Genomic DNA, 14,084 nt, shown 5'->3' with positions numbered 1-14,084 from the left:
TTCGAGTCCCATTATCCTATTCTACTACATGGTCTTGTCTATTATATCTATAGACTAGAAAGTCTAAATGTGTCATCACAAGACTACCCAGTCACTTCATCCCGCCAGATGAGTCGAAGAGGTGACATAGCCGTAAGAATGCTATAACCCCCCTTTCAAAAATGGATCAACCCAACAAAGTATCAACATGGCGACTTCCATAAGAAAAAGACCAAGAATGAACCGCTATTGTATATTTTTCTTTCGCATTTGACTGATTTGACTCTCTTTATTGTATTGCACATTGTTTTATAGATCTGTTGAACAATGGAGCAAGAAAATTTAGAAGACAGCCCTAAAGATAACGAAGCTATTCAGCAAGTAATTAACAAAGTTAAGTCACAGGGTTTGTTTGATCAATTTAGAAAAGAGTGTCTAGCAGATGTGGATACCAAGGTAAACTTTAACTTGAAAGCTAAACTTTAAATAAATAAATTTATGTTAATATTTAGCACAATTAATTACTTCCATGGTCTACGCTTTTGAAGGTTTTTTTGTGTGTCTTAAATTGACTTAAATCTTCAATTTATTCAGTCCCTCCTACTATTTTAATTTAATTTATTCATTATTCTAGTTAGTAAAACCACTAAATTAACTTTTTTGAAAATTTTCAGCCTGCATATCATAATTTAATTCAGCGTGTTGAAAAGTTTGTTGAACGATTTCTAAACAGCCAGAAATGGACTTCTAGTGCAAACAAAAATCAATTAAGAGAGACCCTACGACGACAACTTAATAAGTATGTTTTGTCTGTTCTTTTGAACATCTGATAAGCAAGTGATTATAAATTATTGCTAACACATATTTAAGTAATATAATTTTAAACATTTCTTATAGTAATGTGAAATTATTTTTCCATTTGAAAAATTCACTTAAAAATCACAAACCTGTTTACATTCTCGGCCACCTGACACTCTATCTAATTAAACATCTGATAAGCAAGTGATTCTAGCCGGAATAAGACACTCATGCGATACGCATGCGCAATGGAGAGAAACTACGACTTGCCTTAGCGGCGATGTTTTCGATGGTACTGCGCATGCGTGTGTTTACAACCGCAGAACCCTAACACCAACCCTAATCCTATCCTTAACCCTATCCCTAACCCTAGCCCTAATCCTATCCCTAACCCTAGCCCTAACCCTTACCCTTACCCTATCCCTAACCCTATCCCAAACCCTAACCCTCATTCTAGCCCTAACCCTAGCCATAGGTCACTGCGCATGCGCAGAGCTATCTTTTGCCGACTAAGTGGAGACGTTGGGGAGAAAAATCTTCTTCCGAGTAGACACTTCGTTATTATTAACACATATTTAAGTAATATAATTTTTAAAATTTCTTATAGTAAGTAACATTAAATTATTTTTCCATTTGAAAAATTCACTTAAAAATCTCACAAACCTGCTTACAATCTCTGCCATCTGCTACCTTATCAAAGTTAACATCTAGTTTTTATAATCTCAGTTGTAGAATATTTGTATAAAATAAATTGACAAAGTAATTCAAACAAAATATTTAACAGTAAATTAAAACTCTTTTAGTTCCAGTATGGTAGAAGTCAGGGTATATAGATAACAATAAATGATAAGGCAGGGTATTGAGGTTTTTTCATAAAGGGATTTTATTTATGTTTAAAATTTCTTAATTTCAGTTCTGGTGTTATGAGTATTGGTGTTGACCGTATTATAGAACAAGTTGTTAATCCAAAAATTTTACAGGTACACTAAAATAATTGTACACATTGTTTATAAACAATAATTATTACATAAGGTTAAATACAGATACTTGAGAAAAACTTATATGAGTACAATTTTCAAAACAGGGTATAAAACCTAAAATAGATGAAGCTGTGTGTGATCATCTTGGTATTGACCTTAAAGCAAGACAGGAAGAACAGCATAGAAGAAAACAGGAACAGCAACAGGTTATGCTGCAGCAGCAGCATCTTCAACAGCAACATTTACAGACTTTGATCAACCAAAATGTTAAAGCTGGTATGGAAATTATATTATCTTATGTGTACAAGTTTTATAGAATTGCTTGCAAAATTCCTATGTAATTTTATTTATACCAAAGATTAACCAAAATGCTAAAGCTGGTACAGAAATTATATGATCTCATGTGTACAAGAATAAGTTTTATAGAATTGCTTGCTAAATTCCTATGTAATTTTATTTATACCAATTAATGTGATTTCTCTTACAGAAGATACTTTTGCACAGGGATCTGGGATATTACCTACACCTGACTTACCTTGGTCGCAAACACCAGGTCACCCCAATTTTCTTGGAGGGATGCCAGGAGGTCCTATGGGTTCAAATCCTGGTGGGCCTTTTAATCCACCTGGCATGGGTTTTGGTGGAATGATGCAACCATTTTCTTTTATGGGTCCTTGGGGACCTGGTTTGCCTGGCATGGAAGGTTTCAACCAGCCCATGATACCTGGACAGCCAATGATCCCTGCATTTTCTCCAGGTGGCGGCAATATGAATTCCAACTCCTCACCATTCAACACTTCACCAAGACCTGGTCAGTCTACACCCAATCAAAACATCCATGACTTCAGCAAGCCACCCCCAGGCCTACCCTCCACACCTTTGCTGAGCTCATCGTCAAGCATAACATCTTCACCTGGTGTTCCTGGTCTTTCACTTCAGTCTAGTCCAGTAGCTCCGCCAGGTGTGATGCCATCCAACGTTGGTCCTTTGATTCGTCCACCCCCTCCAGGATCAGTCCCACCCCCTCCAGGTACAGTCCCAGTTATCACCCCTCCAGGTTTGATTCCACCTATGATTCGCAGTAATGTTCCCACCACGCCAAACATACCTGCTCTCATCTCACACACATTGTCCAAGGTGTCAAAAGACGACCTAACTCCTGAGAAGATTGCTGTGTTCAAAACAGCTGCTGCGTTCATCACAAAAACTGTCAATAACGCTCAAGGAACTCCTGGCGCTGACCTTGCTACCATGTTCTCACCTAGAGTACTAGCTGAAGCCATGATGGCAGAGTCTGGTGCACCTATGACTAAACATGAGCTGAGAGCAGCAAAGCGTAAAGAGAGAATGAAAGAGTTTGAAAGGCTGAAAGCAGAACGTGACAAGGAAGAAGAGAAGAGGAAAGCAGAAGAGAAGGCCCAGGAGGATCCGCTGCCACCCAAGCATAATTTAATGGATGTGTTCCAGGCAGCTGAAGATGTGTCGGATGATGAAGAGTCCTTCAACATGCTTGTTGCTGAAACTGAAGACAAACACAAGGAGGGGATTGTGCTGTCAGAAGATTCTGATAAAGAAGGAGAAGCACAGCCACCAACTAGTCAACCAGGAAAAAGGTATTGTTATTTACTGTCCTTGTTTTAGATTTATAAAATAATAAGCTAAAATGTAAAAAAAAAATGTATAGTCACAATCCATCAATTCAGTGATTGTACACTTTTGGAATATTTTGATGGGTCTACAAAAAATACCAAAATATCAACTGTGATCTTAGACAAGAATGGAAAGCAACATTTTTGTCATAGCTGGCTGTATGTAAAACGTAAACATTAAGCTGCTGAAATAATTCTCGTATAGTATTCCGTGAAGTTCATTTTTGGCTTGCTTCCCAATTTGTCATATAACACTGGAGCTTTATTTCTTTTGCAGTAATCAACTCTTAAATGGGAACCCCTCGTGAGAAAAGAAATTTCGTTATCAAAGCCTGTTAATGAAATTATTTATTTAAAGATGCCGAGTGCTTATGCAGCCTCTAAATAATTGTTTACGATTATCATATTCAATTATTAAAAAGGAATCAGCTGCTGTTTATGCACTTTAAATTTTACATTTTAAATGTTAAATATTCAATTAATTTATGTTTATAGTTGTAAAAAAAATAAAAAAAATTCTTTTTGTGAAAGATAATAGCTTTGCGGACTTGGCAAATTATTCTCTTTTGGTGAAGGGTATACTTTTTTTTTAAAAACGTTGGCCTGTGTTATTATGTAAATATATTTTTACGGCTGTGCTCCGGATTAAGGTAGTTCTTCTATCTAAATGACTTAAGAAGCAATCAACTTTAAATATTAATTAAGAGAGTTTTTTTTTTATCGACCATTTGAATATGTAAATTTTAAGTTATTTATTGCATTTAATTTAACATTACTCAATAAATCATGAAATAATAGAACTATGTGTTTTTGCTTGAAAGTTTATCAAGTTGGCTTTAATGTTTGTCCCTTTGTTTCATTTTTCTTTGTTTCAGCATCTTTTTATCTATCTTTTCATCTTCTTTGAGGTTATAAGTTTTGAGTTAATTTGAAAAATAATTGGAAAAAGAAAAGATTTTAAAATATAAGTTTCTTAAATATTTTGCTGCTGTTCATATTTTAAAAAATGTTAAAGGCAGGTATTACATTAAAAATGATAATCTAATAGTTGTGTAAAGAAAAATGCGGAGATCAACTGGTTAAAGTATTATAATAACCACCCTGTTGAATACACTGAAAATGAAATCAGTATTATTGTCATATATTTAATAAAGTGAATTCTCTTACCTGTTTATTATAAGAAGGTAACACACAAATTTATTTGTATTAACCTACATTGCATTTTTATTTTGTTCATACAAAAAAATACTAGGTAATTATTTGCTTTTATTAAAAAATTTTTTTAAACAGGTACAATTTTGCTTGGGATGTGGACAAAGATCCAGCTGAACTGTCAGATGTCACAGTCAGTTCTATCCACACCAGTGACATTTCATCTTTTGAAGACACCTCATCTAGTGACATTGAAAGTGATGAAGGGAATCTGAGTGATAATGATACAGCAAAAGAGAGTGGGAAAGACGGAAAAGGTAAATTGTTTGTGCATTCTTCTTGATTAGCGATATTCATATTTCAGTAGAGTTAAAGGAATCAGCAATAAAAGCCATACTTTAAACTGCAAACTTTAAAACTAACCCTGAGCTGCCGTTTTTTTAAAATATTTGTTTATAGAAAATAGGGATAAGAACCAACAATTGTTATGGATTGTTTTTCATCCTTTGCTTTATTAAAAAGAATCATAGAAAAAATATTTTGGTATTTTGTCCATTTTGTAGATGGGGATGAAACAGCAGACTCTGAGGCTAAGCGTGAGACAGAGTCTTTGAGTGAAATGGAAGAGAAACCACTTGAAGAGAAACTTGTTATAAATGAGGGTGGCACTGAAACATCTGCTGTAACACAAGAAACCTTAGTAACTCCTGATACTAAACCTGTCTGCCCTGAAGGTTAGAGAATTTTTTTGTTTGTAAACATGTTTACCCTGGCCCATAACCTGATCATTAAACTGTTTTTTGTACATAAGTTGATCAATGTAATATATGTATCTTTGATAGAGTCCAGTGTTAAGTTGAGTAAACTTGGCAAAACACCATCCAAAGAAAAAAGCACAGAAGCTGTAAAACCTCGTAAGCTTATATCATTGTCATACAAGTACAGTGACAGTGAAGAAGATGAGACAAGAGAAGAAAGAAAGGCTAGAATTGTGAGTGAAAAATTTCCTTAAGTTACCAAAACAACAAATAACATTTAAATTTGGGACTGTGTGTTTAAACAATATGAAGCAGCAGCTAAATCTGATAAGCTTCTTGTCCTTAAAAGTATTTTAGGTTATTAACATCATCTATAAAAATACTATCTTTTTACAGGGTGAGAGTTTTTACTTTCTCGTATATACGTAGTATAGAGAAAGTCTTGTAATCGTGCAAAAAAAAAAATCGAGATTTTTACAAATCTCGACGTTTTACACCTCACTGATACGGAAAAACATAATTTTGCAATCTTGTCCGTATGTCTGTGTGTCTGTCTGTGTGTCTGTGTGTCTGTCTGTCCGTGTGTAAACACGATAACTTGAGTACCGTTACAGCTACGTTGATGAAATTTCATATATAAGTATTTTATCGAAATCGTAGATCCGTATCAACTTTTGAGCGATTTCCGATAACCGGAAGTGGTACTTTTCCTACTTTGAATTTTTCAAAAGCCTATAACTTGAGTACTATTTCAGATAGATAAATGAAATTTCACATGTAAGTAAAAGATCTAATTCTCTACCTTCTGTTAAATTTTGAGTAATTTCCGTTGACTGGAAGTAGTAATTTACGCTACTTCCGATTTCTCAAAAAACTAATGTAAATTTTAAAAGTACTAATAATATTGCGCATCATTATGCGCTTTTTTATTTGGCGTTCACTTGGTGTGCAATTAATTTGTCTACAAGATTTTATTCTATTTTTAAAACTTAAAGTATTTAAAATGGATTTAAAATCATGTCTATAGCCCGAGTTCCCATCCCCTGTTATTTTATATAAGAATATTCGAGAAAGTTTAGGGGAGATCACTCCCGGTTTATTTAAAACTATTTTCATAAAAAAGCATTATTGTATTATGTTGAATTTCTTTTAATACCAAGGCAAAGGAAAAGGAAGAGAGATACCTGAAAAGGCAGCAGAGAAGAGCAGAAATGGAAGCAAAAAGGAAGGAGAGGGAGGAAGAGAGAGCCAGGCTGAAAGAAGAGAAAAAGAAACAGAAAGAAAAGTTGCAGTCAGAGGTCCAGGAGGATCCACTGTCCCAGTCAACTGCTGGTAAAATTTACTTTGGCCAGTTTGTCTTGATGTCTTTATCTTTGGTAACACAATAAATGTCAGTCAAATAGAACAATTTGTATGTTGGCCAAAAAATCTGTCGTAATTACTAACATCAGGTTTGTGTGCTAAAAATCTGTCTAAAAATGACAACCCACATACACCCTTCCTCATAAAAAATTAATACATTTTCTTAATTAAACCAAAACTATGCTTATATGTTTGAAAAAAAAAGACTAGATCTAATCTTTAACTTAAGAAATTGCTGTGTGATTAGGCATATAAATATTCAGACTAAAAGCTACTTTAAAAATTGCTCTGCAGATCAATATAGGAGTTAAAATTAACGGATAGATTTTGATTCATAATGAAACATGGTTTTGTATGCTAGAACAGATTTCTTTCAAATATTTGATGTTGCCATCAACATTCTGAAAATGTATAACTAAATAAGCAGAACAGTTGTTGTAGCAAGTTTATTGTACATATATCAATCCTTAGCCTATCCTAAACATAAAAGTAACATTTAGGATAGTATCAGAATTTTAAATTTGCTGATTCTGTGACTTGTTTATTAGTCTCAAATTAAACCAAATAAATACATATTGTATTTACTTTTTAAAACTAATTTTTGCTCTTATATATTTTTTCTTTATATTCACTTTAAAAAAGGGGTACAGTATCCCTTTTTTGGCATTTAGTGGCTTTTATCAAACACCCTACAAGAAATCATATTTTGGGAATGATTAAAGCAAATTAGAGTTAAATAGCCTGGTTTGATTTCTGAGCTCAGATCAATACCTCTAAAACAGAGATTTACCAGATAAAAATTGTGTTTTTGTCTAAAATAGCATAAAATCTTTTTTTAAAGTTTGTGTATTTATAACTGGTTTGTTTATTAATGTTAAGATGCATCAAGCATGGAGGACTTGAACACCAGTACAACATCAATTGCTGACCAGGAGTCTCCCACAAAATCAGCCATCAAGCGCAGAAAGAAAGCTCAAATTAAAGAACAGTTGCACCAACAAAAGGTTGCTAGGAATTTTTTTCATTATGTTGTTGCTTATAAGTAAATAAAAAAAAATGGAATTTTACCATATCAAGTTAATAGAGAAATAACATCCTTTATGGGTTATTAAAAAACAAACGTTAAAAAAGAATCCTTGCTGTTAACCATCCATAGGTGCTGGAAAGAAAAGCTGCTCTTCGTCGCCAGAGAACAAGAAATCGCAGATACACATCTGGAGAATTTACATCTATATTTTCTGAACATAAGACATTGAATCAGAGCTACAATGAGCCAGTTTTAGCATCTCAGGAGATTGTAACTTTTGATGGCAGTTTGGAGGTAGTGGAAATGACAGTGGATCAGGTAATATATTGAATAGGTTTTCAAAACTTCACTAGCAATTTTTAGATAATGGACCTTAAAAATGTAATGATCAATTTTTGTAGTAAATGTGTAAAAATCTTTGATTTTAACAAGACAAAGGAAGCATGGAAGTTACAACAGTAATTTAATTAATTTTTTAATGGGACTTTTCTGTTTGATCCAGAGCCAGTTAAGATTGTGTCCTTGATTTACTATGCTAATATTTGTTTGTTTATTTTCTCTAAACTAAATGTTTTGTTTAAAACCATAAATAATATTAAAACCTTTCCCTGTAACATTGATGCATATTGATTTCCATCTCTAATTTTGAACATGATATTCAGGAATGTGTGGTTGAGACAGTTGGAGAAACTGTAGAGGTAATGGTAGACACAGACAAGGCTGATGACCTGACACTGCAGTGCCCATCACCTTACAGCGACATCTCTGACAGGTCCATGTCCGAGAGGTCAGATGACAAAACTGTGGGGGTGGAGATGGAGCAGGTCTCATCAGATGAAGACCTCAGTTCTGACGAAAACACTGGTTTGACACAAATTTTGTTTTTCTGAATTTATTCATTAAAATATGTTCTTATGTCTATTATTGTAATTTCCAGTATGCATTTACTTTTTATTTGTTGAAAAAAAAAGAGTAAAACTTTGGTTAATTATTTTCCTTTTTTCTGACATAATGAAGCCTTATGTTCTTTTGATGAGTTTGTCTGAAGTTAAGCAGGTACATAGTAAAATTCTACCTTCGTTTCCAGGCGATGATAAAGTTCCCTCACCATCTCTTCACTCCTCGGACTCTGATGAAGGACAGATACATGAAAGTGATGAAGTAGCCTCCAAAGTAACAAGCCGATCTAGATCTAGCTGTGCAGAAAGTATAAAAGAAATGATTGAGAAAAGGTACAAATCCCCCACCTTGATATTGTTTTGTTTAAATTCTATAGTCAGGTTAATTATTGTTTAAAGGAATAAGCTCATAACTAATTAAAAAAATATTTAGTATTAGAGCAACCATATGTTTAAAGAGGAATTAAAATATTTTAGTAGGAAATCACCTGATGTGTTAGAGAGTCGTGTTGCAAGAAATCAAAGATATGACATGGATGATTTATACAAGCCTCGCACTAGCCATAGAAGACCTGGCACACCTCCGTTCTCCAGCATTGATGTCAAGTAAGTTGAGAGTTAGTTATAAGTGAAACATGACTGAATTTTGGTAGGTTTTATTTGAGAAAAATTCTATTAGAGAACTAGTCATTACTTCTGTATTGCATACCTAAACTTAAATGTGTATTGAATATTTCTTTTTTAAAAAGGGACAAATCCTCTCCCTTGCTGCTACCTTCAGTAATGGCCAGTCCATAATTTTTAAAAGAGTTATACCAGATTTTACAGCAGAATTTAAACTACAATCAGCTAGTGACCGTAACTCTGTTTAGCACCTACTAGTAACTTAAAAAATATATCACCTAAGTAAGCCTTCAATATAATATCTAACTCTAAACAGATGTGCCCTTCACATTAGGGTGAATTTTTGTGATCTGTGGCTTACTGGATCCTCCTGCATATTGTGCAAAAATATTGGGGGAGGGGGGGTGTGCATATTATATGCTAGCTTTAGGTTAAGTAATAATATACATATTGTTATAAATTGACGTGCCAACAAACATAACAAAGTTTAACCTGGTGTTGTAATTATTCTTAGAATTATTCTTAGAATAACACTATTTTTCTGATTAAAAGTTATTAAATTACTAAGTTACCATAATAGACAAAGGTAAAAATTTATATTTTGGTATGAAGGATTTAAATCTATTTTTTTCAGATTTGTTTTATCATTTGGCAAATGAAGTTGTAGAGGATTGCAAATGTGTTAATTTTCACTCCTTTTCATTATTGCTTAAATTGATTTATATAATTTTTATTGTAGAAGAAATACTATCATTAGATAACACTAATTAAATGTCTTAAACAGAATAAAGCAAATAAAGTATATGTGGTGGCTTAATATGAGTAAAAAGAAATTTTATGATACAGTTTTCTAAAAGTTGAAAGAAAAACAATTTTCTCCTCAGAACATTCCTTTAACATGCTATGTTTATTTTCAGATCACAGAAATCTAATTTATCAGATGATGAAAAAGCATCTCAAAACAGCTGTGGGGATGTATCAAAATATTTGTCCCAGACCAGCACTGATACTAACAAGGAAAGTGTTGTGGAGCCTAACGGAGAAGATTCGTGTCATCCTAAGGAACCTGTGGATATGATGGCAGAGCTAGAACTGGAACCAGTGTCCGATGAAGAGTCGTCACTGGACAACCTGGCTCATGCAGATGCTGCCTCAGATGTTGAGAAAGAGGAGGGAGAGGAAAAAGATTCAGACAGTGAAGTAAAAAGTGTGAAGAAAGATTTGAACACAGAAAGTACCAGCACCAAGGTTGTTGCTCCTCCTGTGGAGGATGAAGCCTCTGATGAAGGGGAGATAAAAAGTGACTCTGATGAGGCTGTGAGTGACAGTAATGAGGATAAAGAGAGGTTGGCTTACAAAAAACCCATTGAGCTTGTTGATTTTGGAGAGGCTGAGAAAAGGGCTAGAGGTGCTCGGGGTTACTACCCTGAAGTGAATGACCGGCGAAGTGTTCGGGCTCCAGCAACAACCAGTACGCCACTTGGAATTTATAGAGGGGGATATTCTTCCTGGACAGAGTAAGTTGAATATTTGAAATGTATTTTAAATTAGTAACCTAAACCTTATTTTAACTGTATAATGACACAATTGAAATGTTCTAAATTATTATTTTTAACAAATAACAAGAAAGTAATTATTGTTTTTTAACTCTTTTTTTTTTTAAAATTTAAAATCTAGATCTGGTTCTTATATACCTACTACAACAAGATATCCGGGGTCCCTTGAGATACCTGTCACATCGCATGTAAAATCACCCATTAGTACAGCATATGACGGGGCAGAGTCTGAAGCCAGTTCCCACAGCAGGTCCTCTGTGCGCCTGCGAGATGATGGCCCGCCGCCTTACTCTTTTGAAGCAGTGGCCAAAAAACGACATTCCCCTGGTCTAGACCAAGGTTCTGCATCTGTCTACAAAACCATGTCACCTCCGTCACCAGTCTCACCCCGATCACGCTCATCCTCGTCAGAGAGATCAAAATCATCCTCGTCAAGTTCTGGTTCAATTTCCTGTTCATCGTCCTCATCACGCTCTTCCCATCACAAAAAGAAACGCAAGCATAGAAAAAAGAAGAGAAAGACAAAGGACAAGGCATCATCTATACGCTCATCCTCCTCAGCTCCAAAACTCATGAGCCAGGAGAGGACTTTCTCTCCCCTCAAACCACAAGAACTGATGTCAAAGTTTCTCTCTGAGCCATTAAGAGAGCGGCGCCTATCTTCTGGTCATGAGTCAATATCATCGGATGAGTTACCATATTTTCCTGATGAAGAGCCCCTACCATCACCGCCTCAAGTGAAAAGAAAACAGTCACCTGTTGGTAAATCCCCATCCACTCCATCATCTGGTGCTTCACCTCCCCAGAAGAGAAGGAAGGAATCTCCCAGTAAGGAATCTATATCATCTAGTGAACTTATTTACTCCCCTACTAGACGGAAATCACAAACTAAAACATCAGATGAAAGAAAAGAAGATGAAGATATTGATGATGATGATGACAATGTTTCTATTGAGCGGCCACCAATTTCACCGGGTGGGAGTTCCATTTCTTCAGGAGAACTTCCAGATTATTCAGATCCAGATCATGCTTTCATGCAAGGCTTCTCCCCACATCAGCCCCCTCTTCCATCTGACTTGCCACCACTCCCTCAAGATATTGATCACTTTCAACCCCCTCTTCCTCCATCACCTCCCCCTTTCCTAAATCAGGCACCATTGCCTCCCTTACCAATTAATGATGAAAACTGTCACATATCGACTTCTTGTAATGACGATGAAGAGGAAGGAGAAATAATTGAAGAAACTGATTTTCCCAGCGAAAGCAGTAAACACATTTCCACAGAAAGTGTATCAGAATCTACTAACAGTAAACTAGAAAGGCATCCACCCCAAATAGATCCCAATTTCTCAGCAACAATGAATGAACCAGCTACAGAAGAAATACCACAGTTAATGTCAAACCAGCCATCATCAGAACTGCCAGCACATGTTTCTTCTGATATTGCCACAAGCCAAGACACAACAGATGTCTCAGCACTAGATCAGTCAGATGAGAAAATGCTTGAAAGTCCCAGTACATCCTCAGAAACTCTGCATGCTCATGCTTGCTCACACAAGACCACTAGTGAAACTGCTGTAGAAGTTACTGACAAAATACCAGATGACATTGCTACAGAAACACATCAATTCACAGATAAAAGCATACCAGATCAGATTGTTATAGAAACACATCAGGTCACAGATAAAAGCACGCCAGATGAGATTGCATCAGAAACAGATCAAGTCACAGATAAAAGCACACCAGATCAGATTGTTATAGAAACACATCAGGCCAATGACAAAATCACACCAGATCAGACTTGTGTAGATACATCAGTTAGTGATAATTCTGTGTCTATAAAAGAGGACGAACCTGCCTCTATTATTGTACCCGATTCATCTCACTCAGCAAAGTCCCTTGAGACTTTACAAAGTGACCAGAAAGTTGAATCACAAACCTCTACAGATGCGTTGAAAATACATTCAGAAAACACTGAATTGCAACAGAGTCGCTTACCTGACAATCTTATCAGTATAGAAAAACAGCAAACTAGTACTAATTCAAGTGACATAGCTGAAATAAATCAGACAGAGATTCCAGATTTATCAGGTGTTGACTCACTAAACCAGACAGAGATTCCAGATTTATCAGAGAATCCACCTTCGCTTGCAGAAGAAAGTGTTCAAATAGAGGAGGATAATGCCAGTGATGGAGAGCCCCCACAGCTAATTCAGGAGAAAATAACTCTCTCGCCTAACAAATCTACAGTCAACACATTTGATGAACATTTAATTCAGAGTCCAGTTGTCTTTACTTCAATTTTAGAAAAATCAGACATGAAGCAGATGCAGGGGCCACTGAGTGCTGAAATTGATCTAAAACCTGACTGTTTGCTAGAAAATTTGCAAACAGATATTCAAGGGGAAATGCATTTAAAACCACAAGATCAAATATCAATTTCTGCATGCTCATCAGCAGTAGATGAGCACAATGTGCCTGAAGATCTTGCAAAATCTGATTCATGCACAGTTGTCCAAGACATATCAGATGCTGCACTGCAAAGAATAAGGTCCACCTCAGGTTCATTAGATGATACAGAATTAAGCCCTCCAGCAAAGAAACAAAAGATAACATAGTTGTTCATTCATGGTGGGGTCTGGGACTGTTAAGGGCTATTCTTTGAATTATTGTTGACTAACTTTAATGATTTTTATATGTTTACTTTTATATTGTTAAATTTATGGACATGAAAATGTTTTTTACTGGGTGAAGTTGACAAGTTTCTCTGCTCCTGAGGCTTACATGTCAGGATTTTTTTACGGATTTGCATTGTGGTCTTAGAAAACTTTGCAATATGAAATTCCTCGTATATATAGCTTTATTCAAGCAAGACAATTACATTAATTAAACTTTAGGGCTAACAAACATGGACCACAATTTTAAAAAATTGGGTGTTTGTTATTTTTGCTCAGCTGTTCATTTGTGCCTATATGAGATTGTAGTAATAAGTAATGTGAAATTGTTTATTAATTCTTAATAAACCTAATAGTTGATTACTAAATTGATGATCAATACAACTAAAACAGGGGTAGTTACAGTTCTTTAGTAAACCATTTTAGCACCAGTGTACCTGTCAAATTGTAATGCAAGTATTATCAAAAAGGTAGTGTTCCAAATACTTGTTTTCCCTTATGTATTTATAATTTTCCACGATTGAAAAGCTCAATGCTATAATGTTAATGGTGTAAGAAGGCTGTATGAGAGTGAATTGTGTATCAGAGAATTTGTAACATTAAAGAAATTGAAAACAACCATAAG

At 35.0% G+C, this 14,084-nt stretch overlaps 1 protein-coding gene across 2 annotated transcripts; it reads left to right on the top strand.

Annotated features, from left to right (window-relative positions):
* Nucleotides 1-143: 143 nt before the first annotated feature.
* LOC131958292 (protein split ends) lies at nt 144-14,071 on the top strand. Of its 2 annotated transcripts, none has more exons than XM_059323233.1 (16): nt 144-435; nt 654-778; nt 1,691-1,757; nt 1,862-2,033; nt 2,245-3,370; nt 4,697-4,875; nt 5,122-5,292; nt 5,401-5,549; nt 6,477-6,648; nt 7,558-7,682; nt 7,835-8,023; nt 8,368-8,569; nt 8,793-8,937; nt 9,085-9,210; nt 10,146-10,745; nt 10,906-14,071. In XM_059323233.1, the coding sequence occupies exons 1-16, from the start codon at nt 307-309 to the stop codon at nt 13,400-13,402; spliced, it is 6,174 nt and encodes a 2,057-aa protein (XP_059179216.1). In that variant the 5' UTR covers nt 144-306; the 3' UTR covers nt 13,403-14,071. The 2 variants fall into 2 exon arrangements, with proteins under 2 accessions (XP_059179216.1, XP_059179215.1); XM_059323232.1 differs by having other exon boundaries at nt 9,082-9,210.
* The last annotated feature ends 13 nt before the right edge of the window (nt 14,072-14,084 follow it).

The sequence above is a fragment of the Physella acuta genome, unplaced genomic scaffold (genome assembly GCF_028476545.2).
Source record: "Physella acuta isolate Inbredline_101_S28 unplaced genomic scaffold, ASM2847654v3 ptg001311l, whole genome shotgun sequence".
In the NCBI taxonomy this organism is placed as follows: domain Eukaryota; kingdom Metazoa; phylum Mollusca; class Gastropoda; family Physidae; genus Physella; species Physella acuta.
This window is presented reverse-complemented; position numbering and strand designations above follow the sequence as displayed.